A 26739-nucleotide genomic window follows, 5' to 3' on the forward strand; every position below is an offset into this window, starting at 1 on the left:
ACCCCCAGTACTACAAAAAAAATTTTTTTTTAATTTTTTAATTTACATTTAGGCTCTGCTAGGAAGGTAGCCACAAAAGTGTTCAAGAGGAACTCAGGGCCTCTTCATTTCAATGTCACCACTTGCCTGTTTTTAGGCGCTAACAATAACACCAGAAGGAAAAGCACAGATGTTTTTCAGTTCCATTTCTGGAAAATTTCAATGGATGTCCGAGATGCCACAAATCTCTCTCCCCTCTTAAAACTCACCCTGACACTAAACAGAGCAGCTCAAGAAGGCAAAGTGGCTCGGCCTGAAGTTGTACTGAAAAGTTTGCATGTGCCTGATAAGTAAGGCTGAAACTCAGTGACAGCAAGTTCTCTCCCAGGAGTCCATGAACAGAGTTTGAGGAAGGTGAACAGGAGGCTGAACTTCAGCCTGTTTGTGAAGATCCTGAAAGAGCTCCCAATTCCAGGCCCACCTCCCCTTCCATGCTCATGCTAAGAAAATGTGGTCCCTGGGGAAGAATTCTGTGGGTAAAAGAAAAGGCTGTGAGAAGCCTCCCAGTATGCAGCTTTTACTGGGGAGAATAGAAAGGAAGAAAAGGAAGAAAGTTTCTCAAGAAGCTATGCAAGATTGTTGTGGTGCTGGCCTGGGCTGCGCGGAAAGTAAGATAATCCAGCTGAGCTTCAATAGTACATTATTTAAGCTGCAACTAAATAATAGATGTTTCCATCACCTTTTTTTTTATATTGGTTCTTTTTAGCTATACATGATAGTAGATTCCATTCTGATGTAGTTATACAAGCATGAACTATATCTTATTCTATTTAGAACCCAGTCTTGTGGATATACACAATGGTGAGATTCACTGTGTTGTATTCCATCACTCCTTGAGTTAAACAACTATCATTTTGGGGTTCCCAGTTTTGTTTTGTTTGTTTGTTTTTTCTAATGCCTCTCAGAAAGAATCCACTGAACCTCTTTTTTAAATAAAAAATAAATAAATAAAAGGAAACAAACTTAAAATTGTTGAAGGAGCAAGGAAGCACTCTTAGAGCCAACAGAAAATTTTCAGAATGTTCTCTAGGCTTTACACCAAGCACTCAGAGCACGCAGAATAAAGAATTTAGAGACCATCATCAGCTGGGCCTATTGGTGCACATCTGTAATTCCAGCAACTGGGAAGGCTGAGGCAGGAAGATCACAAGTTTGAGGCCAGCGTCAGGAACTTAGTGAGGCCTCTATGCAACTTAGTGAGACCCTTTCTCAAAATAAATAAATAAATAAAAAGGACTGGAGATGTGGCTCAGTGGTTAAGTACCCCTTGGTTCAATCCCCATTATCTAAATAAATTAAACTAAATTAAAAATAGAAAGGGCTGGAGATGTGGCTTAATGGTTAAACACCCCTGGTTCAATCCCCAGTACCCAATAAAATAAATTTTTTTTAAAAAAAAAAGCATCAAATAGGGGCTAGGGTTGGGGCTGGGGCTCAGAGTAGAGTGCTCGCCTCACAAGTTTGAGGCACTTGATTCAATCCTCAGCACCACATGAAAAAAAATAAAATAAAATAAAGGTATAAAAACCCACAACAATCTTTTAAAAAAAACATCAAATAAAACTAAGAAACTGAAGATTAGAGTTTAAGTAGAAATTTTGATAAAGTCACCCAGTTAATTAATGGTGTAGCTGATACTGTTTCTATACCATTACAAAAATGTTCTCTAAAGTAAACATTTTTTGGTAGGAATTTTGCTCACAAACTATCATCCACTCACTACATAAATGTAAGGAATTCACTCTTCTAAACTCTCAATTAGTCTTTGACTCATCCTAGTTAATGCTACAAGCTTTCCCAAATCAAGTCAATGTCCTTAAGTACTTAGTGGATTTGGGCTCTGACAGCCTCTGGGCTTACCAAGATGACTCAGTCCTGGGAGGGGCTCACCAAGTGACTTGTGGCATGAAGCCGACTTGATAAGAGCTAGAATAAACACTGGGAGGTGCACACTAACCAATCCCCAGGCAAGAAAGTAACTGGCTCCGCCTTTCTGAAGAAGGGTAAGGGAGGAAGCAGGCTCCTGAAACTCAGCTCACCAGGAAGTTCCTTCTCCATGATTCATTTTTTTTTTTTTCCAAAACCAGAAATGCTAGTTTTGCTCATTCGTTCCCTCAAATAATTTTATTCTGCCTTGCAGATATATTTAGAAACAGTCTTATAAGGTTTGAAGGAGGGGCACTTGCCAGGAAGCACGTGTTATTGACTCCTCCTTTCCCAGGTGAAACTCCACCCACCCAGGTTCTCAGGTACAGCTATCCATGTAAGGTAAAAGGTCAGACACTTAACCTGCAGAACTCCACAGCACTTCCTTTAATAATGTCGTAAGAAATGGCTGTCAGCAAGTGGAAACAAATAGCTACATCTGGAACATTATTTCCTCCTGGGAAGAACAATGCTGCTAAAAGGCACACCTTCTGGAGTGGTTCACTAATTCCTCCCGATGACTAGAAAGCATGATTTCCCTGTTCACTTTCAACTCCAGGGACAAATTTAAAGAACCGGCAATGTTCTCCAATTCTATCAAAGCTCTTCTGAACCACAACTGGCAAAAATATAAATGGTTTTTAATCATTATTTACTACCAAAGGAACGACTATCCCAATAATTCTCTCCCACAAGGCATTACAAACATTCCCTCCAAAAGCCTCTGATTTTTCACCAACTCATAAATTTAGGCCCATAGGAATACAGGGTGCCCATGAAATGAGGCATAGAAAATTAAAATTTCCATAGTTCATGCCATTTGTTTCCGCATAAGCATAATGCATATATTTTGTATGGTTGATTAAAGTCTACAATAGAAATAATAATGACCATATTAATTAATTCTGAAGTCTGTATTCACATACACATATGAGTAAAATTTAGAAAACATTATATTCAAGGTTGTGACATAAGACCTTGGCCATGATTAATGGTATGATTCGAAATAATCTGGTCAGTCAGTCACGCTTCCAAAACCACAAATATTTGATTCACAGGGCAAGGAGTGCAGCTCAGTAGTAGGGCCCATGCTTAGCACATTGCCAGCGCTGGCTTCAACCTCAGCACTGCCCCTGCCAAAAAAAAGAAAATTTATTCACAGAGGATCTATCAGGACTATTTTTACCAGTACTAACATCACTACTGCCTCCATCCAAAACAGTATGGGAGGAGAGACACCTAAGTAGAAACCATGTCCATGGATATTCTAGTTAGGCTTATTTTTTCTTCTCAAACTTAAAATAAACATTCATTATTACACAATGTATCTTTTCCAGCCAGCAAGTCCATAATACACAATGGCATGCAAATGTTGAGGAAAGCTTCATTATGTTTTTAGGGTTATACATCTGATAAACCTTTAACCATCATGCAAGAGCACTAAACAAAGTTATCTACACTGATTTAAAATGACTCAAGCTGGGTGTGTTTGCACATATCTATAATCCCAGCAGCTCTGGAGGCTGAGACAGGAGGATCACAAGTTCAAAGCCAGCCTCAGCAACTTAGCAACTTACTGAGATCCTGTCTCTAAATAAAATATAAAAAAGGATAGAGATGTGGCTCAGTGGGAAGTGCCCTGGGTCCAAGCCCCAATATCAAAATAAATAAATAAATACATAAATAAAATGACTCAAGTACAAGTTACCAGCTGAAGGCTCAGAATTTCTCATAAAGGGCATGTACAGGCACACCATTAGAGATTTTGGTGATTAAAACAGTGTTATCTTGTTTTATGCACCTAACATCAGCGTACATCTTAACTGGTCTTTTTGTTTCCCCCCAGGTCAAATCAGAATTGTTCTCTACATCAGGATTTCCAGTTCTAGAACAATCTTTGCTAAAGCCTCTTTTATAGATCAACATTAGCTCTATCAAAAAATAAAAACTAACTCGGGCATGGTGGTACACACTTATAATCCCAGTTACTGAGGAAATAGGAGAATCACAGGTTCAAGATCAGCCTAAGTAATTTACCAAGACCTGCCCTCAAAATAAAAAATAAAAAGGATTAAGGATGGAGCTCAGTGGTACAGCACCCCTGGGTTTAATCCCCAGCACCCCAGGAAAAAAACAAAAATTGGCTGGGTGTGTCTCCTGGTGGTGAAGCACTCTTCTAGCATGAACTGAAAAAAAAAATTTTTTTAAATAAAAGAAATAAAAATTCCTGAAAACCAGCACACTTTTTAATATATACGTTTAAGACCAAGTCCATCACCTTCAAATTTCCTGGCTTTTCTGAACCATTATGTCTGACATTACTGAAGGTGTGGTCAAAGTATACTGAGAGCTCTCCAGAACTAAATGCCACACCCCTATCTTAGTTAGCATTACCCAAGTTGCAGCTGTCAAGCATTATCTTCACAATTTTGTTTTATACTTCATACCATTCATCCCCACAGTTTACAGTTTTTCTTAAAACAAACTCAACTGTTCTACTTAATACTTATTTTTAGCTCATTCTAAGCAACCTAGGAATCCAGCCATAAAATGAATGGGTTTGGTACCTGGCTTCATGTTTTCACTCCTAACATACAATATTCATGCCTAAGCAGTGAAAAATAGAATATGTCCCCACAGTACCACCTGCAAGCCTGTGAATACCACACTTCATAAAACACTGCTTAGAGGACAGCAAAAAAAGGAGGAGAAAATGCTTAATTAAATGGTCAGGTATTTGGGGAGATTGACAGTCTTTAGTATCTCTTCTGAGTTCACAGGTTATCCATGATGATGAGGCTTAGATGCAATAGAGTATGCTAGAGACCCTGGTAGCTTAAAAAAAAAAAAAAATAGGGGGCTGCAAATGTGGCTTAGTTGTAACATAACTAATGCATCACTGAACAAAAGATGTTGTTGCAACATCCCCATGCAACAAGAAGTTTGAGGCCCTGGGTTCAATCCCCAGCACTCCAAAAACAAAAAGTCCCCAGTATGGGCTGCCGTTCATTGCCCAAGCCTAGGCAGGACCTCCAAGGACTCTAGTAGTCATTGTGCATCTCTTAATCAAGTAGAAAAAAATGGAAACAGGCACTTGCCAACTCAGAACTTTGCCTTTTACCCAACAATGCAGGTAGCCTACAAGCTCAGGTGACTACTTTCCAAGGTACCATGCAAAACTGGAACTAGCTATTGCAATATTAGAAAATGGGATTTTGTGCCTGAAAACTTCTTCCTATTGCTATTATATAGTATTATTTAAAAGTTAAATGGTCATACCACCTTAGACCCCTATAAAAATGTTAGCTATATGGGCTTCTGCTAAAAACACATCATCACAAAAATTCCTTTGGGGGTGAAATAGGCCCTATATAGTTTTTATAACCTTAACATAGCTCATGCAAACATTGTTGCGTTTAGCCCACCCAATGGGGGTTAAATCTGACCTTTGAGTCTGTTTCTGGTCTTGATCCTTGAATTTAGGATTGACAGACTAACTCAATAAATTCTCAGATAATTTTGCTTCCTTCCACTCATGTCTTGTGTGACATACCTCAAACATTACCATACTTCAAACCACCTTAGCCTCCCAACACCAAAGCTGGCTGATTCCAGGCCACCCTGGCCAGCAGTTTTTAGACTGCTGACTATTCTTTTAATCAGTGATGCATTTTACTGAGAATCAGCTCTCAATCTGTAGCCACAACTTCTTAATGGGATTTGTTTTCAGCAACAGGAAAGGAATTCCCTAATGGGTCATATTCTTGGTAGAAGTATGTTGAAAGTTTGGTGATTACTAACCCTACCTAACTCTTCACTGTGCACCACCCACGTCTCATGCCACTCCCCAACCAAATCTGCATGGACTTTTCAAAGGACAGAACTACTATTGTATGCAGGACTCAAGTGCACAAATTAGGCCCCACCTAATTTCAGGATATCTGTCTCCTAAAAAGAAAGCCTTCTAAGTAGAGAAATCCTTGCTAAGCTCAAAAGCTAATGGTGGGGATTTCACTGGCTCCCTTGCATTCAGATATATTCCAAAAGTTCTCACACTCACACTGAAGATAAATGATTGACTGTGACCTTGTCCATGTGCAAAAAACTAGATCAAAAGTTAAACAAATATTGGCAGAAGTCACTGCAAATGGAATTCCCCCAGAGGATGATGTAAAAATTCATTTGGTCTTAAGCCTATGCATCCCTTAAAAATAGTAATATTTACTAGTAGAGGGTGGGGTGGAATATTTACTGGGAAACTAACTTCACTTGTTTGTGGGGAACATCAAGCCATTAGGAATTTCTATGACTACGCCTCCCAAAGTTCTGTTTACTGGTATTAGAAGCCTTTCAAAACAGTGTGAAACTCCTTCTTGTTTTTTTCTTTGGCAACTACTCCTATGCTTGTAGATCTCATCTCCCTTATCAACCCAAAACCCTGCACTTAACACCCACACTTAAAAGGTTTTTAGCACCTATTTTGGTTCCTATGACTGGCTACCCTTTACTTAGCACCCACTCTGTGCCAACACACTCTGCGTCATTTCATTCAGTCCTTACTCAGCCTGAGGTGGAGGCATTACTAACTCCATTTTCTATAGTGGCTTACATTGGGAGTTGTCTGTTCCAATGCCCTTTCCTCCCAGCAAGAATCCCTGAAAGGTGTGAACAGAGGACAATCCCACCCTTTATTGTATTCCTGAAATGCAGAGTATGCATCTGTATTTTACATATTCCCTCCCTCACCCTCAGGAATCCTAACAGAGACAGAGAGATCAGAGTCTAAAAACAGTCTAAAATGTTCAGGTCCACAGACCTCGAAGCAAAACTCAAGTCTTATTCAACTTTGAATCCCCTTACAGTAACCAGCAGTAAGTAAATACTCATTAAGAATTAACAGAATGGGGGCTGGGATTGTGGCTCAAGTGGTAGAGCACTTGCCTAGCATGTATGAGGCACTGGGTTCACAACTCAGCACCACATAAAAATAAATAAATAAATAAATAAAGGTATGTGTTCACCTACAACTAAAAAATAAATTAAAAAAAAAAGAATTAGCAGAATGGTATTGAAAAAGTTGTTTGGGTGGGGATGTAGCTCAAAAGTGTACTCGAAGCTGGGTGCATTTGTGCTCATCTATAATCTCAGCTACTGTGGAGACTGATGCAGGAGGATTCCAAGTTCACTGCCAGTCTGGGGAATTTCAGGAGACCCTGTCTCAGAATAAAAGATAAAACAAACTGGGAATGCAGCTCAGTGGTGGAGTATCTCTGGATTCAATTCCCAGTACCAGAAGGAAAAAAAAAAGAAAAGAAAAAAAGTTGCAGGAGCATATCAGGGATAAGAAAAAAGTTCATGCATGGTGGCACACACACACATCTGTAATCCCAGTGTCTTGGGAGGCTGAGGAAGGAGGATTGTGAGTTCAAAGCCAGCCTCGAGCAACTTAGTGAGGCCCTAAGCAACTCTATGAACCCCTGTCTCTAAATAAAATATAAAAAGGACTGGTGATGTGGCTCAGTGGGTTTGATCCTGGATAAGTGCCTGTGGGTTTAATCCCTGGTAAAAAAACAACAACCAAAAAAAAAAAAAACCTTTATCAATCGTTGCCAGTAGCTCTGAAAATTCTCAAGAAACACTTCAAAAGTCACTTTTGCCTTGGTAAAGAACACTTACCTTCTCCTGTCTCCCCTACAAAGGGTATCACAGCTCCATGTTTCTAAATGGCACTCACTGAACTTCACTATCTGCTTGCATCCCCAACAAGTCTGTGTGGTACAGGCATGTGCCTCTGACCCATTTTGTTTTCACCACACTGAAGTGGAGCAGTGTGTGAAAACTTACCGAATAAGCTAATGACATTCTTAGGCATATTCTAAAAACACTTCACTACCAATGCAATTATTACTACTAGTTTCTCCCTTTTAACTATATCCTTCCCAGGTGTGCTTGACTTACAGTCTACCCCAGGAATAACCTGAACCTCGGTGGACCAGTTCTCCCTAAGAGATTGGTGGCACCCCCAGCTCAGACCACCTAGAGAGTTGAAGGACCCGGCCTCTCTCCTCCCACTGGGATTCCCTGGCTGAGGGAAGGAGTGTACAGGGCAGTTTCTATGAGGGAATGACTCTCCACTGGGAACTTCAGGGAAACCACAACCATTATTACTCAGCTGCCAGGGAAGCAGCTCTGTCTGAGAACTGAAGCGAAAATAGAGGTGGGAGGCTCTATTCCATTACTAAGCGCTGGAGTATTCACTTCCAAGTTCGTCCACATTTCACAAATGTTAAATCTCGTAAGTTGAAATCCTTGATTATTTATAGCTTAATATAAACTACTGTGTGGAAGGGGAAACTTGACAAATAAAGACATAAAATAAAGGAACTGGTGACAGGTAAGATAATACAAGAGTACAAAGTATTCATAACTCCCTTGTTGTGGCTTCTTCCAAAACCCCATATTCATTCCCATGGAAAGTAACTTTTATTTGTAACGCGCTGGTTAAAAAGGAAAATGAGGAGTTTGGTCCCCAGCGAGTTGTCAGTTCCTCTCAAGGACCCATACGTGCCACTTTGCATTAAGTACAGTGTGCCTTGAAACAGAGCAGGAAACACAGGAAAAGAGCAGGAGACGACAAGCACGAGCTGCCTGGGTTCAAGCCATTTCCTCTAGCTGCGACTTAATCTCAAATCCAAGTGACTTTAGAGAAAAAGATCCCGGATTCCTGGAGACCACGAGTCACAATGGGTCTGGCAAAATCTACCCGTCTCTGCGCTCCGCGTCCGGGTGGGAGAATGCCAGCTTTCTCCAACGAAAAGGGAACAACCTCAGAGCAACCCTTGAGCCGAGCCCACCACGCGCTCCCCGGCTCACGCTCCCGACCCCTCTCCCGAATGCGCAGCTCAAGAGAGGACTTACTCGCAGCCAACCTGACAGCTCCCGCCGGGGTGGAAACCCGCGGTCTCCCCGCACCGGCATCTCGGCGCAGGTCCAGCGTGGGCGCAGTTCTGGGTCCCGCTTCTCCTCCTGGCCGCGGGTCAGTTCTCCGACCTGCAGCCCTGGCCGCCTGAGTGCAGAACGCGGGGACCCACCCCTTTGTCCCTCCTCCCGCGGCGGCCGCGGCGGCCCGCCCCCAGCCAGAGCGCAACGCTTTTGCGCCTGCCGCCGGCCCGGGAAACCCTCAAATGGGCCGCTACCACCCTGACAACGAGCAGAGGGGTATCTCTCCTACGCAGCGTGCCCGAGGCCTCTAGGGCAGGCCTGGTCACTCATAACGCCTGGCTGGGGTCCGGAGGAACCGGCAGCTGCGGATAGGAGTTCCGAGGCCTGAGCATCCCGCCGCACCTCCGCTTGCACCCCCTCGGGGCTGGCCCGATGGTTCGCTCCGCGGCGTGCACTGGAGCCGGCAGGTCCGGTCTGAGCGCGCGCCCGGGAAGCGCTACAAGTTTGGCGAGATTGGGATGAGCCTGCGGCGCTGGGCTGTGTGTCCGCAGGTTTTTCCCGGTGAGGTCACATGGCCGTCCTGTAGAAACACTTTTTGGAGACGACTGGCCTCAGAAAGGCCAGGAGGTGGAAAACTCCGAAAGTTTTCCGTCTCGTCTCCAGGCCTGCCAGGCCAGCGATACATAGTCTCGTTCCCCAAATTTGTCAGCTCAACTGCTTACCCAAATCCTGAGGTATGCGAGGCTCATATTAAATATTAAAACGGGACTCTTCGGGACAATGTACGCCAGGTTACCGCTTTGGAACATAGCCAACAACTCGAATAAAGAGATTGAAATCTCTCCTCCATCGTCATCAGCTTATAAAAAGCTACAGTAGTAAGTCACAAAGCCTCCTCCAGCAGGATTCCTCGAATCCAACAGGGTATATTTATTCCTTTCAGAGTCCCCTTTGTGCAATTTAAATAAAAGTATTTTAGGTGTATAAATGATTTAGAGAATCAAAACTACACCGATTGAACATATATAATCGTGTGCGAGTGTGTGTGTGTGTGTGCGCGCGCGCGGGCAAAATTTGGGATTTGAAAAGTAAAAGAACAAGTTGGAAATGTGTTGCCTATACTGCTTTTCCCTTAAACTGGAAAGCAAAATACAACTTAAACTCACAAGTAAAAGGTAGAAGGTAAAAGGTTTGGTCGGATCCCCCGTCCCCTGATGAGATCCAGATGCTGGGATCCCTCTCTGAAAAGTTGCTTCACTTCCTGTCTAATCAAAACAAGTTTGGCAGTTTATGCGGAAAAACAAGTCCAGCAGATGCCTCTGAAAGTGTTATGCTTCTGGCCTCCTTGGGAGTAGCTAACCAAGTGCATGCCTTTGGATGAAATGCACTGTGAGTAACATTTCCTACTTTAATTCAGTCTCCCTACTGAGACATTTTGGTCATATTCCTGATGTGAAATGTTACTCTCCTGATCTAAGCATGTATGTGTGTGTGTGTGTGTGTGTGTGTGTGTGTGTATATTTTTTTTTAATGGTTTCCAAATTAGGTGGTGCTGACTTACTAGAATAATGATAGCACTTGTGAACTGGTCACACCTTAAGTAATGTGAGTTTATACCACTGGCATTTAAAACGTAGACAAGATCCAGAATGTAGCAATTATATCTGCTGAATGAATCCCTCTTTCTCTCTAAAGTTGGATTGTCCCATTATGATGAGCACTTGCCACCTGCCAATATTTACATTTCAGTTTAAATTAACTAAAATTAAAGGAAATGAAAAATCCAGCTTCTGAGTCATATCAATCACATTTCAAGTGCTCAATAGCCCACATGGGGTGGGGATGTAGCCCAGTGGTACAGCATTTGCCTACCATGCTCAAGGCCCTGGGTTTGAGCAGCAGCTTTGGGGGAAAAAAAAAAAAATCAATAGCCACAATGTGGCCAATGGCTACATATTGGACAGTGCAGATTCAGAATATTTCCATCACCACAGACAATAGTACTCCAAATGATGGCATATTTGTATATTTGGATACCATCAAGTATATATCACATGACAGCAAGCATTCAAAAAAAAAAAAACAGTTGTTGGAAAACTTGTTTGAATTGATAACACTGGTTTTGCCAATGGCAGTATGAATCTATGCAGCTCTTTGGAAAACTAATTTATTAGTCCATAGCACTACAATGTGGGATCACACATTTTTTAAAAATATAAGATAACATTTTTTAAAGGAAGGAATTTTTTTTTAATACCTTTATTCTATTTATTCATTTGTATGTGGTGCTAAGGATCGAACCCAGGGCCTCTCATGTGCTAGGCAAGCACTCTACCACTGAGCTATCGCCCCAGCCCTAGATTACACATTTTAAAACTCACTCCTGTGATTTGTTTATCCAAAAACTTCTACCCAACAAGGCTCTACTAGCACTACTGTCAACCCTCTGTCTCAGGGGGTCTACTGCAGTAGAGGAATCAGCAAGTAAATAAGTGCTGAGATTCCTAGTTGGCTCGGGATGATCTAAAAGCTCTCAGGAGGGGCTCCTCAACCCTACTGAGATGGGGAAATGGGGTTGAGGGAAGGGTTTCAAGAGATAGTTTTGCTTATAATTCTAAAGGAGAGATGGGTACGAGTTTGTGAGACAATAATGGATACAGCTCTCCAAGTGAGAGCAATAAACAAAACGTGGAGAAATGAGGAATGAAGATACTTTCTTCTGAGGTGCCAGGAGGTGAGGCTGCCCAGGCAAGCAGAGGCTGTTGTTCCTATCAAAGTGGGATTAAATTGGCATTTTATACTGAGCTCTCTGTCAGCTTCTTGGAAGATGGATTTCACAGTTGGGGGTAATGGGTGTCAGTAAGAATACCGATCAGCAAAAACTGCATTCTTGTGGGAATGCATGTAAGAGATGATGTGGCTATGAGGTCAGGCAGCAATAGACAAAAGCAAGCCAGACTCAGAGAGAAACTAAGGAAGTGGATCAACAGGCTGGATGCCTGCCTGATTAGATACTGGGAGACAAGAGGGAAGTGAGCCTAGGGTGACTCTCAGGTTTCTACTGGCTTACTTAAGTAGATACCTTTGACCAAAATAGAGAACACAGAGTGGGAAGAGATCTTGGGAGGGGCTTAAAGAAGGGATATAGGTAATCCAGGTGGAGATGTTTAGTAATTTAACAAATATTTATAAAGTGTCTACTACATGAGGTATTAAGGATTATTTGAGTAGAGAAATATGGAACTCATGATGCACCAGCAAAGTGATGTCATGAGAGGTGATGTCATGGGAGGTGATGAGCCTATTCAGAGAATCAGTGTAGTTTGAGGCATGAGAGGATCAGGACAGGTTCTATCCATGGAATGACAATATTCAGGGTGTAATTTAGGGAGTCTCCAGAACAGAGGCCCAAAAGGCACTGCTAAAAGGTGAGAAAAAAAAAAAAATCTTCTCTAGAAGAGTGTTCAAAAAGCGCAGGGAAGAATATATGTCAGGAAGAGGAGACTAGCCAACAACATGGAACTCTGAGGAAGTAGATTAAGAATTGAAAATATTGGGCTGGGGATGTGGCTCAAGCAGTAGCGCGCTCGCCTGGCATGCGTGCGGCCCGGGTTCGATCCTCAGCACCACATACCAACAAAGATGTTGTGCCTGCCGAGAAATAAAAAATAAATTTAAAAAAAAATTCTCTCTCTCTCTCTCTCTCTCTCTCTCTCTCTCTCTCTCTCTCTCTTTAAAATAAAAAAAATTAAAAAATAAAAAAAAATTGAAAACATTCATTAAGTAGAGGACCATTGCTTATCTTGGCCAGAGCCCTTTCAATGGAAAGATGGGACTGGAGGTTAGATTACTGTGGGTGACCCATATCAGGCAACACTCCACTGTATGCCAGTCCTAGTAATGAAAGACTTGAATCATCAATGTCCAATGATAGAGGGCTATTAAGTTGTAGTTAATTGACTTAATTGGCATAGCAAAACCACCATTTAAAATTATAATAAAGACTATATACAACAAGGAGAATTATAATGATATGATTACCAAAGAAAAAGAATACAGATTTTATCTAATCTATGATAATAATGATGAAATTATTAAAAAGTTTTAGAAAGTATATGGGAAAAGTGACTTAATGGTGAAATTGTGCAGACATTTTTTTCTTTTTCATTTTCTTTTTTTTTTTTTTCCTTTATCTTGCTCTTTTATTTTCTTTCTTTTTTTTTCTTTTTTGGTGCTGGGGATGGAGCCCAGAGGTTGGCATATGCTAAGCTCTGACAAGTTAGTGCTGCCTCTGAGATATATCTCCATATCCCCAACCCATATTTTTCTTTTTAAATTATAGTTAACTGTTTTTGCAGTAGACAATTTTATTTCAATGCTTTCAGGTTGTATTACAATATATAAGTTCTCTGAAGCAGTTGGTCTGAAGATCTCAAATATATGTGATAAATTATGCCTTTTGGTCAGTTAAGATTTGGAGTATGCATGTATGTGTTATGTGTTTGCAAAATGATTATGTGGTCTTATCAGCTGAGAGCAATAGAAACTAACATAGAGAGAAGTTTTTACAGGCTGAGTCACTGAGTTGCCTTGCACGCTGAAGGCCAGACTGGAATCACATAAAGACAGGCCCCTTCGACAAACATTTCTTAAATGCCTCTGCTGTTCCCTGGGGTAGGTATAGAGAGATAAGGAGTACATAACGAGAAGCCCACTCAGTGTGATGAAGACAGAGATGTGAAAATAAACACTGACAGGTCAGGAGAATTGCTGGGGTCCAGAGATGTGGAAAGTGCTGATGTAACCATTAAAATCCTTCCTCTCTGGGGACCTGGCATTGGAGGAGTAAAAACCTGGTGTCCCCCCACCCCCATCCTGCTTCGCAGTGGCCACATCCTCTCTCTGGTCCCTCCTCCCTTCCTTATTCCACATTAGTACCAATAACACATTCCCTGCAGGACTCCTAGCCTGAGTAATGGCCACAGCCCCTCAAGTTACACCCAAGAGGTGGCATCTCCAGTTCTGCTTCACCTCTCCTGCCTTCGCTTTTAATTCTTACACATTATTCCCTTCACTTTCAAAGTTTGTTAAAGTACTTTTCTTTTGCTCTTTTTTGGGAGTGGGGGAGTGGTGACTGACTACCTAGCCCAACTTCTAATTGGAAGATTATTTATTTGGATATGGAACTTCTATCACACATTCTTGCCCAACTCCCACCCAGGTAAAGTAGTGCTCTTTCTTTTCCTCAGTGCTGGGCCTCAAACCAGGGCCACACTCACTGAACATGTGCTCTCCCACTGAGATAAGTCCCCAGCCCCTAATAATAGACTTCTGAATTGAGATGCTTCTCATTCAAATCTAGGATAGTTCTAGAAATGTGATACAATGGAACATTTAATTGTAACAGTCAGAGGTTTGTAAAGACTGCAAACAGAGCGATTTATTTTCAGGCACTTAGAAGCATATAAACTGAAAAATGAACACTTTATAAACCTTTAGCAAAGCTCTCAGGCCTGCTTCCATCTTTTTGGCAACTATATATTCTTGCTTTAACTTTGGAAGCTTTACCTCTGCAATTCACTGAAAAACAATTGGCAGCTGCATGCCTTCAAGACTGTTCCTACATTTTAATATTATGTGTAAAGAGCAGAAAGTTGCTCTAGGTTACCTCTTTTCAAATATGTCCTAGTTCAATGTCTCAAAAAACGGTGCCAATTTTCACTTAGACATTCTTCTATTTAGTAAAGTAGATAACCTAAGACTGTTTACTTTATTCCTAAAGTTACTGAAGACTATTTCCATTTTTTAAGTTTTTAGACCAGTAAGATTTGCATGAACGATAACGTGTTCATTATAAAGCATTTAAGCTGCTTAGAAAAGCATAAAGAAGTTTTTAAATTATCTAAACTTCTAATAAGCAAATTCAACATCAGGCAAACATTCCAGACATATGCATATACACAGACAGAAAAGAATAATTTTAACAAAAAATGAGTATTTTGCTGGACATGGTGGTGGATATCTGTAATCCCAGCTACTCGGGAGGCTGAGGCAGGAGGATTGTAAATTCCAGACCAGCCTCAGCAACTTAGCAAGATTCTTTCTCAAAATAAAAAATGAAGAGCTGAGAAACCACTCTGCATTCAATCTCAGTATTTAAAAAAAAAAAAAAAAAGTTTTTACTTTCAAAAATAGTAAATAAAATTCTTTTGGCATTAATAGAAGGAAAAAAAACTTATTAGGGCTATAGGTATAGCTCAGTGGTTTTAAAAAAACAACAACTTGGGACTGGGGATGTGGCTCAAGCGGTAGCGCTCTTGCCTGGCATGCGTGCGGCCTGGGTTCGATCCTCAGCACCACATACAAAGATGTTGCGTCCATCGAAAACTAAAAAATAAATATTAAAAAAAAAAAAAAAAAAACCAACTTGACTAGCATGCACAAGGCCCTGGATTCCACCCCTGGCACCACAAAAAATGACAACAAAAAAAGTTAAAACAGAAGAAATTAATAAATTCAAGATAAATATTTCTTTAACATATTTGTCCTCAATAAAAGATCATCTAGGGCTGGGGATGTGGCTCAAGTGGTAGCGCACTTGCCTGGCATGTGTGCGGCCTGGGTTCGATCCTTAGCACCACATACAAACAAAGATGTTGTACCCGCCGAGAACTTTAAAAAAAAGATCATCTAAAAAGGAAAGAAAGACCAAAAAGTTTAAATAGTGAGCTTTCAAAGATATTTCTTTTTTTTTTTTAACTTTTTTTTTTTAAAGAGAGAGTGAGAGAGGGGGGAGGGAGAGAGAGAGAGAGAGAGAGAGAGAGAGAGAATTTTTAATATTTATTTTTTAGTTCTCGGCGGACACAACATCTTTGTTGGTATGTGGTGCTGAGGATCCAACCTGGGCCGCACGCATGCCAGGCGAGCGCGCTACCGCTTGAGCCACATTCCCAGCCCTCAAAGATATTTCTAAAGAAAACCAAATGTGAAAAACAATAAGAGATTAGATTTGATTAAATTACATGGTTTTAATTTTAGAAAGTTTCTCCTCTCCTGGATCTAGCCTCACCATCTCTTTCCCTCCCACCCAGCTACCCAGACTTTTTACAAGGTAAATCAGACAGTGTCTCTTTAAAAAGAGACAATAATGCTTAAAACCTTAAGAGCTCTCTGATTGCTTCAAAAGATTACCAATCCTAAAATAAAAAATAAAAAGGCACTAATCCACAATTCTTGCAAGGTCTCTAGTATGGGCTGAAAGTTGTGCCCTGCCATTCATCCTCAAATTCTTAGGTAAAAACCTTAATTCCCCAATGCAATGGTATTTGGAGGTATTAAAAGGTTAAAAAAAAAAAATTAGTTAGAACTAAAGGGTAGGCCCCTCAAGATGGGATTTCTAGATTTTTTTTCATGATTAGATAGATAGATAGAAAGAATGAATATATCCCTAGGAAAGGCCACACACTAAGAAGTCAGGCACCTAAAAGCCAGCAAGGGGGAACAGAACCAGCCAGCACCTTGATTTTGGACTTGCCAGGCTTCAGAATTGTGAGAAACAAAGGGCTGGGGTTTAAGTGCCCCCTAAGCCTGCTGTATTTTGCCACAGAAGTCTGCGCTAAGAGGGTCTGAGAGGCCTGCATAAGCTGCACTGGATACATGGGCCTTTCTTTGTAGAGGTGGCTCCTGAGATCTTGTCTAGCTCATTCCTGCTCCAGAGCCTTTTTTAGACCTTCTCTACCTGAACCACAAAGCCAACTCCTACTTGGATTTCAAGGGAGCATCCCCCTTGAAAGCCTCCAGGAAGCAATGCAAGGAGGTGGAATCCAATTGGGTGTTCTGGTTCCCATGAACCAAGCCTTTTAAAGGTATATATAACACAGAGGTTAAAAGAAAGTGAGGGGCAGGAAAAGAATGGGAAGTCCAGAGAAGCATTACAATAGGAAGAGAGAGTAACTGAAGAAAGCAAAGGGGCCTACTATCATTTATCTTTTTAACTTCATTACTGTTATCATTGGTAATTGACTGCCATGGATGTTATGACTACAATAAAAAGATGTTATTGTAAGTGCCGAAGTAGTCAGACTTGGGGGAACAATAAGTTCTTAGTGGATGGTACGTTTCTAGTCACCCTCTCCTTCACCTGCTCATGGCAGAAATCCCAAACCCCAGCATCCTCTCCCTGGTGTAAGAACCCAGAAGTGTTTCTGAGCCTAATGGGTTTAGCTGGCCTCAAAGTTGACAAAAAATTAGTTGGGCAATTCAGGGTCGGCTGTGGCCTGGGTGGATTAAGGGTGAGGATACCCTAAAAAAATGTTTTTGGGAGAACTCTGAATTGTTCAGAAGATGGTTAGAGCTAGGCTGACCATGTGCAGGTTTTTAGGTCACTGTCAGTCAGGGCTGGTTTGGGTGTGCTCAGGATGGACACCTAAAATGGTACTTAGTCCCATAAACATGGGTGAGGCAGAGTATAATTCAACTCTAGTCCTGGAGAGCCAAGAAGCACTTTTTAAAGCATGGTTTGGATTACACAGGCCCTACAAGAGAGCATGCTTTGTAGTGTGGAGGAACTTTTCCTCCCAGGCAGGATGCCCTGGATCCTCCTCAGAGCATTGTGTTCTGAAGCATTGTATTCTGCCTTACCACAGGTTTTATTATCTTACTACTGTTTACACTGAAGAGTATATGAAAACCACATTTTCTTTTCAGGAATAGATGCCAACTGTAAGCCTTCTTTTAAAACAACCACACATGGCTGGGTATGGTGGCGCATGCCTATAATCCCAGCAGCTCTCGAGGCTGAGGCAGGAGGTTTGCAAGTTCAAAGCCAGCCTCAGCCACTTAGCAAGATCCTGTGTCAAAATAAAATAACAAAAAAAGGGCTAGAGATGTGACTCAGTGGTAAAACACCCTGAGTTCAATCTCTAGTTTTGTGTGTGGGGGGGGGGGATGACAACAACAACCAAAAAAGAAAAAACCCACACAAATAGAAACCCAGATAAACAATGATTGATTAAATGCACCAGGAAACTTTCGTGCATTACATTAACTTAGTAAATGTAAGTCCTCAGTGACCTTCTATATTAGGTATCATGACCTCTGCTGTAAGGTAAAGAAGCAGCTTCATGGAGAGAAAGCAGCTTGTGAAGATCATCCTCAAGTACACAGATGGCGCATACAGAATCCAAACCCAGGTCTGACAAGGTCTCACTAGGTTGCCTTTCTTTAATGGCTCTAAGGGCCCTCAGTCACTGTATTCATTGCCTCTACTACAATTAGTGCATGGAAGGAGAGGAGAGGTAGGATTTGGGGGTTACTAATATTGTTATTTTTCTCTTACCTCCTTTTAATAGAACTCACCAAAAAGCTGTTTTGCCGAAATAAGCAAATTGAGTTTTATCCAAACAACATTGGAAAATCAAGTTTGTGAAACTTTTCTTTTTTATATATATTTATTTTTTAGTTATAGGTGAAAAAAATACATTTTTTTTAATCTATTTATATGTGGTGCTGAGAATCAAACCCAGGGCCTCACACGTGCTAGGCAAGAGCTCTACCACTGAGCCACCACCCCAGCCCAAGTTTGTGAAACTTTTCCTATGTGATATTTTAAAAAGGCAAAAACGCTGGGGGAAGGGGGGGCTGTAGCTCAGTGGTAGAGTGCTTGCCTAGCATGTGTGAGGCACTGGGTTTGATCCTCAGCACCATATTCAAATACACAAAAAGGCAAAAATTCCACAAATGCAATTAGATTCCAGCCAATGAACTAATAAGAAGACCTAGATTTGAACATGATTCTGCTGTCTAAGTCAAGTTCAGAGCTCCTTTTCCCTAAAAAACACTTCAGTAAATAAAAAAAAAAAAAAAAATTCACTAGTTATAAAGGTCCTCCTCTCCCTGACAAAGGAGAGAATCTAAAGTGAAAAGGACCTCTGGGGACTGTCCTCTCCAGAGAAATAAGGATACCTGAGGAGCCTCTATAACACCTGAATTGCTTTTTTAAAAAATTATCACTGAACCCACTAGCCCTAAGAGTTCAGTATCCCTGACTGACACAGATAAAAGTTGTTGAAGAGTCTTCTCAAATACTCTTCAGACCTGAAGGTGACCTTAGAGCTGCAGATAAATAGCTTTCCAGGACAGCTGTGCAAAAGAGCACAAAGGACGCTGGGGCTGGGAAAGATACTTCCAGGACACATTCAATCAGATGAAAAATGTGGCTTGTAACATTTATGTTCTATAGCACAGTGTCCTAAATTTCTCTCATGATAGTGATCGCCTGAGGCACTTGCTAAAAATAAACTTCCCCACCAAAACTGACCAAAAAACACCAACAAAACAGTATCCCAGGCTCCTCCCAAAGATTGAGTAGGACCAAGAAGAGATTTAGGGAGTTGATATTTTTAAGCATGCACCTCCAGGTGATTTTCTCATTCTTGCCAAGGTTTGGTGAATTCTGCTAAATGGACATTGTTACAATTCTCTGACACAATATTCTTGTCAAAAGATTGCAACTTTGAAGGCAGGTAAAACTTGTTTGCTTTTTGTTTTTGTTCTCAAAAGGCAGGTCTCACTAAATTATCCAGGCTTAGTGAGAAGAACTCCTACACCCAAGTGATCTTCCAGCTTCAGCCTCCAGAGTAATAGGTGCATACCACCACCAGTTGTTGAGTAAAACATTTTCAAAGTTAGAAAGAAAAAAAAATATTTGCAAAAAGTTAGGAAGAAAAAAAAATCATTTGCAAAAAGTAGTGTCTGGTTTATAAAAGAAAGGATCTGTTTTTATAATCCTTCCTATTATGTCTATTTCTATATATGTTTGTATACACATACATTTGGACTTCAACTATTATTGTTGTTGTTGTTATTTTGGAGATTGTACCACTCAGCTACAGAGCTACATCCCCAGTCCTTTTTGTTTTTTATTTTGAGACAAGGTCTCACTAGGTTGCCAAGATTGGCCTTGAACTTGTAACCCTTCTGCCTCAGCCTCCCAAGCACTGGGATTATAGCTGTGTACCACTATGCCCAGCTAAAGTTATTTTTTAAACTGCTACAGAGGACAAGAAAATTGAGATGGATGAACCTCCTATGATTTATTTTTATATAGATCGTATGGAAGCAAGTAGCTAGTAAGACTCAGGCAGAAGCTGGGCAGTGGCACATATCTATAATCTCAAACTCAGGAGGCAGGAGGGTTGCAGAAGGTTGGCAAGTTCAAGGCCAGCCTCAGCAATTTAGCCGAGCCCTAGACAATTTAGTGAGACCCTGTCTCAAAATAAAAAAATAAAAAGGACTGCGGGTGTAACTCAGTGGGTAAAGCATCCCTGGGTTCAATTCCCAGTACCAAAAAAAGGGGTGGGGGGAAGAAGCAGAATTCATAAAATGTATTAAGAACAGATAGTAAGTTAGTACTACATAGGATACATTAAACAGACTAAATGGAGTATTTGCATGTTAAATATAAAGAATGAAACAATCGGGGTTTTCTTTAAATAGAAGCAAATGGAATAATAAAGTAAATCTTAAATCATATTTATTTAACAAAACATAAATAATGAATATTTAATTCATAATCATACTTACATAATGTATTTAATAATTTACAATTTATATTGTTAATAACATTTCATAAATATTAATACTATAATAAAGCCCAGCTCAGGTCACCTCCAGATTGACAGCTTTGCCATTCCCACATTGATTGCCCAAAAGTGGGGCCCATTATATCCCAACCTGGCCCACAGACTGCCCCACACTGCAGATAAAACACAGCTTTTTGGTGAGTTACAGTTTATCTAAGCCTGTTGTCCTACATCCCTCCATAGGGAGTCAAGACTCCCTCGGCTGAGCCCACTTCAACTTCCACTCTGGTCTTTGTGCCCACCAGCAAGCAGCAGGGAAGGCAGGCACTGCAGAGTAATGGGCCGCAGGAACACTGCAAGCATGGAGGCTCCTTCACTCTATTTGCATCCTAAATTAATAACATTAGAGGGTCCTACCTCTTTCTCCCTGTTTTCAAGTGGAATAAATGGTATGATTGGAATGTCTCGTTTTTGGTCTCTGAGTCTCTCTGTCCCAGAATCTCCAGAAGAGCTTATCTGGCAGCATCCTTGGAGGGAGGCTAAGACTAGTACCCAGCAGACTCTTAGAGTAATGGAGAGAAGCAAGCAGGGTGGGGAGCCACAGGAATGCAATTGGGTTTATAGAAGATATAACAAAATCTTTGCTAATGCAGGATGTGAGGGCCAGGTTAAACAGAGGAATGAATTCTTCCATTTGGTCTCAGAAATGTATGCAGTTTTTCCTGTTTCCAAAGTTATAGTCGAAGTTTTTAAACAAATCAACCAAGGTTTATTTCCAAGAGATTCCGAGCTCCTTGAGAATTACATTCTAAACAGTAAATCACATAAACAGTATTTTTTATATTATTTTGTTTCCAAACCAATCCTATTATTCCCAATGATACTATTTTACATACCTTTTCTTCCTGATCTAGTTCTGCCTCTGCTGGAACCATTCTTCAGTTGCTAAATCTTGGTTATTTTGGTTTGTTTGTTTGTTTTTGTTCCGGGGATTGAACCCAGAGGCACCTAAGCACTGAGCCACATCCCCAGCCGTTTTTTATATTTTATTTAGAGACAGGGCCTCACTAGATTGCTGAGACTGGCTTTGAATTTGCAATCCTCCTGCTTCAGCTTCCTGAACTGCTGGGATTACAGGCATGTGCCACCATGCCCAGCTTCCAGTTGCTAAATCTTAAAAATCTAGTTCCAAGTCTTAGGAAAGCATCCCTCTTTCTTGCCATAATTATTTGATGGAGCAAATTCCATCAGAAGCCTCTTTGAAAGTATATTAACAGAGTTAAATATCTTAGTAACCAGACTTGAGGTCCAAAGTAAAGTGGGCACAGTGGTATACTCTTATAATCCCAACATCTTAAGAGACTGAGGCAGGAGGATCACAAGTTCAAGGCCAGTCTCAGCAACTTCACAAGGTCCTAAGCAACTTAGCAAGACCCTTTATCAAAAAAAAAAAAGTGGGGGTGGGGGGCGGTGCTAGGAATGCAGCTCAGTGGTAAAGTATTTCTGGGTTAAATTCCCAGTGCAAAAAATGTATGTGTGTTGTGGGGGCAGGCCCCAAATTTCTTAATAAGACACCTATAGCACAAGAGTTAAAACCAAGAATCGACAAATGGGACTAATTCAAACTAAAAAGTTTTTTCTCAGCAAGAGAAATAATATGTGAGGTGAATAGGGAGCCTACATCCTAGGAACAAATTTTTACCTCTCAAACATCAGATAGAGCTCTAATCTCTAGAGTATACAAAGAACTCAAAAAGTTAAACAACAAAAAAGCAAGTAACCCAATCATCAAATGGGCCAAGGACCTGAACAGACACTTCTCAGAAGAGGATATACAATCAACAAATACACGAAAAAAAGGGGATGTGGGGGGTACACTCCTACACTGCTGGTGAGACTGCAAATTGGTGCAGCCAATTTGGAAAGCAGTATGGAGATTCCCTGGAAAGCTGGGAATGGAACCACCATTTGACCCAGCTATTCCCCTTCTCGTACTATACCCAAATGACCTAAAAAGAGCATACTACAAGGATTCAGCCACATCAACGTTTATAGCAGCACAATTCACAATAGCTAGAACGTGGAACCAACCTAGATGCCCTTCAATAGATGAATGGATTAAAAAAGTGGCATTTATACACCATGGAATATTACTCAGCACTAAAAAATAACAAGATCATGGCATTTGCAGGCAAATGGATGGCATTAGAGCATATTATGCTAAGTGAAGTTAGCCAATCCCTAAAAAACAAATGCCGAATGTCTTCTCTGATATAGGGAGGTGACTCAAAATGGGATAGGGAGAAAGAGCATGAGAAGAAGACTACCACTAAATAGGGAAGAGAGGTGGGAGGGAAAAGGAGGGAGAAGGAGAGTTGCATGGAAGATGGAAGGAGAACCTCATCGTTATACAGAATACATGTATGATATTGTGATGAGAAAAAGAAAAAAAAATGTGTCACATTAGATTGGATAGAGAGAAAGGATGGGAGAGGAGGGGAGGAGTGAGGGGATAGGAAGGGCAGCAGAATAGAATAGATAATATGATTGATGTATGTACATTCCATGTATGTATTATATGTCAAAATACATTCTGCTGTCATGTATGACTAAAAAAAAATAAAAAATAAATTGTATGGTAAAACAAAATGTGTGTGTGTGTTTTGTGAACACATACATATATTTATGTGTGCATATGTGTATATATATATATATATACCTATACATACACACATTTTTTTTTTGGCAGTACTGGGGATTGAACCTAGGGCCTCAAACATGATAGACACACACTGAGCTACATCCCCAGCCCTTTTCTGTCCAGGCTAGCCTTTAACTTGCAATCCTCCTGACTTAGGTTTCTGAGTAGCTGGGATTACAGGCACATGCCCTATGCCCAGCAAATTGATTTTATAAATGCGCAACTACTTTGTTTTGTTAATATCAACAATTATATTTCAATATGAAGTAGCAATAATTATAATCAAATGATTGTTTTTTTTCCCAAAAAATCAATATATTTTTTTTCAAATACCAAATAATATGATTCAGTGTAGGAAAGGATCCTGTCCGGGGTCTTTTTTGATCTCAGATTATACAGCCAGATTACCTCTAAATGAATTCAAGTCTGGGCTGCCACCAACTATTTGATTCATACAAGTAAAATTCATACAAGGGCTCTCCACTGATGACCTCTCCCTCATCCAGAAGCTAGATGCAAATTTTTCATTTCAATTTCATCAGGTTAAGTGGAAATCATAAAATAAGCTTCCTCACACAGCCACAGTAGCAGGACCCAACACGGGCAGCTGCACACAGCGAGGTGACCACAGAGTCCTGCTCATCCGGTAGCTTTCCCTAAGGGAAGTCTGCATCTAAATTTCCCCAGGCAGTGCCTTGCCTGGCCCATAGGTATCTGAAATCAACTACAGGATGCCTAAGTGGCAGCATAGTGGGTACAGAAAGTGTTGCAGAGAAGTGGGTGGGAAGGAAAAGAGATAAGAAGCACAGAGAATCCTTTTAAAAATTTGGCCTATGAAAAGTAAGAGAGGTGGGGCTCTGGGTATCTTTAATGCTTAGGTTCTGAATTCTTCTAAACACGCAGGAGTATAATTAAATTTGTGTTTCAGATCCTCTTGAGCATTACTCACCTATGTGTGCTATATTTTAAAAGTCCAGACATTGCAGATTTCCAGGGATAGGCAGGAAGGCCAACACTGTCTTGTTGATTTCATGAATACAGCATGCACTCTAATTTTTGTATGCAGAACGTATCTGACTCTTGACTAAAGCATTAGAAAGTTACTAAGAATAAAGCATTCTTATTTTTATTTTTCTCCTGCTTACACAGTATACTAACTCCTCTTAATGATAAAAGTTTTCTTGAATTGCTAAAATGACAAAGTCTTTGTAGACTGGTATTTGGAGTGCTGTTCTAGGATACTGGTAATATTGTATGGTTATTGACAAAACTACTTTTCTGAAATCTCATTGGCTGGGTTAACTTACTAAATCCCTGAATGCAGAAACAATTCCAAGTAGAGGCATAAGAAAATTCAAGTAAATACGAATTTAAGAGCTAACACATTGTTAGGCTACATATTTACAGATAGACTAATTGGGGAAGGAAATTAAGAACAAGACAGCTATTCTCAAATAATCAGTGCGTTCACAGTGTCCTATGTATTTAAAAATATCAAAAAGAGCATCATCATCTAGAAAAACAAAGCCCCTTTCATTTATGAATTTTAAGTGCTTCATATACTCTAATAATTTCCCACCAGCTCTCGTATAGCAGATAAGACAGGCATCTGAATTATCAGAGTCCTTCAGGGGCTGGGGATGCAGCTCAGTGGTAGGTCACTTGCCTAGCATGCACAGGATCCTGAGCTCCATCCATGGTACCATAAGAGCCCAAAGCTACCAGAGTAGCAGCCTGGAAACCGGAATTCCACAACAATGGGGAACCAAAAAGAAACACAGGAGAGAAAAAGAAAATTCTAGAAGGCAGTGGAGCACTGGGTAAAAGAGCACAGCTCCTGGAGACAGACAGATGCAGGTTTCAGTGAGCCCCAGTTCTGCTATTTCTTAGGTTGAATCTGACGACTTTGCCCACTATCCATTTTGACCTACAAAAATGGCAGTGGCTCAGCTTAGTATGATATGGGCAGGTGGCCTACATACTCTCTAAGCTTCCATATACAGTTGTGATGAATTGAATTGTCCCCTCAAAATTCATATATTGAAGTTCTGCCTACCCCCCTATACTCGACACCTCAGAATGTGACTTTATTTGGAGACAGGGCAGTTACAGAGGTAAATTCAGCTATAGAGTCTTCTCTAGTTTTTTTTTTTTTTTTTTTTTTTTTTAAAGAGAGAGTGACAGAGAGAGAGAGAATTTTAATATTTATTTTTTAGTTCTCGGCGGACACAACATCTTTGTTGGTATGTGGTGCTGAGGATCAAACCCGGGCCGCACGCACCCTAGGCGAGCGCGCTACCGCTTGAGCCACATCCCCAGCCCTAGAGACTTCTCTAAAGTGGGTCCTAAACCAAAATGACAAAATAAAAAGGGAAATTTTCAACACAGAACCACACGTAGAGGGAAAACAATGTAAAGAGACAGAGAGAGAAGACACCCAACCATAAGCCAGCAAGAAAGCCCTGGGACAGATCCTTCCCTCACAGCCCTCCAAGGGAACTAACCCAGCCAACACATTGATTTTGAACATCTAGCCTCACAAACTGTAAGACAATAAATTTCTGTTGTTTCAATCACCCAGTGCTTTGTCCCTCCAGCAGCTCTAGCAAATGCAGATTCCAGGGCTGGTGAAGGATCTCAGTGGTAGAGTGCCTGCTTTGCATATGCAGAGGCCCTCAGTTCACTTCCCAGCATTGCACAAAAATTCACAGTGGGTATTACAGCTGTACCTGCACCTCCTAGGATGGTATGAGAATTAGATGAGACAATGCATGTAGAGTATTTAGCACAATTCCAACTGAATCAGAGCTGAACTTCCTTACAAGGAAAGGATTTTAAAATTCCTCATGCTCCAATAGGCACTGAGGAAATTAAGACTAAGATGTTCTTTGGCTAACTAAATCTAGACACATATATTTCCTGCCCTTTGTCCCACTTGGCCACCTCTTGTAAACACTGTCCATGCACCTGAGCCCCACAAAATGGAGATTTGAAACAGTTCTCTCTTCCTCAACACTGGCTTTGAATAAACTTATTTTCTTTTTTCTTTTAAAGAGAGAGCGACAGAGAATCTTTAATATTTATTTTTTAGTTTTCGGCGGACATAACATCTTTGTTCGAATGTGGTGCTGAGGATGGAACCCAGGCTGCACACATGCCAGGCGAGCGCGCTACCACTTGAGCCACATCCCCAGCCCCGAACAAATTTATTTTCCTGCCAACCTGACTCCTGAGTATTGTGGAACCTAAGTGGTAAAGCCCTTCCCATAGGTAGTAACACAACGACACAAGATGCACCCCAATGTGGTCATTGTTATTATAGGTCAACACTTGGTTTCATACCAGAATCATCATGATGTTCTAGGACAATCACAAACCTTTCTTCTAGCCTAGTGCAGCATCTCCAGGCCCTGTGATGGACAATCGATCGCTTCTTCCTGAGTTTCTTTTCTCCTCTTTGCACATCTAGCCAACAATTTTTCATTCTTGGGTTTCCCCCCAAACATCATCTCCCCAGGAGGCCACCCCTGACTGAGCCACCGCTTCTGG

General features: G+C 40.9%; 1 protein-coding gene across 4 annotated transcripts in view; it reads right to left on the minus strand.

Annotated features, from left to right (window-relative positions):
* Positions 1–26739, minus strand: part of Tjp2 (tight junction protein 2) — a 122062-nt gene that overhangs the window by 83479 nt on the left and 11844 nt on the right. For 2 of the 4 annotated variants that reach the window (XM_078047559.1, XM_078047556.1), the window contains exon 1: positions 8884–9106. The exons of the other annotated variants lie outside the window; for them this stretch is intronic. In XM_078047559.1, coding sequence (XP_077903685.1) covers positions 8884–8943 — 60 coding nt within the window. In that variant the 5' untranslated portion in view covers positions 8944–9106. Of the gene's footprint in view, positions 1–8883; positions 9107–26739 lie in introns of those variants that run through there. 4 annotated transcript variants of the gene reach the window in all.

Source organism: Ictidomys tridecemlineatus, chromosome 4 (assembly GCF_052094955.1).
Source record: "Ictidomys tridecemlineatus isolate mIctTri1 chromosome 4, mIctTri1.hap1, whole genome shotgun sequence".
Classification (NCBI taxonomy): domain Eukaryota; kingdom Metazoa; phylum Chordata; class Mammalia; order Rodentia; family Sciuridae; genus Ictidomys; species Ictidomys tridecemlineatus.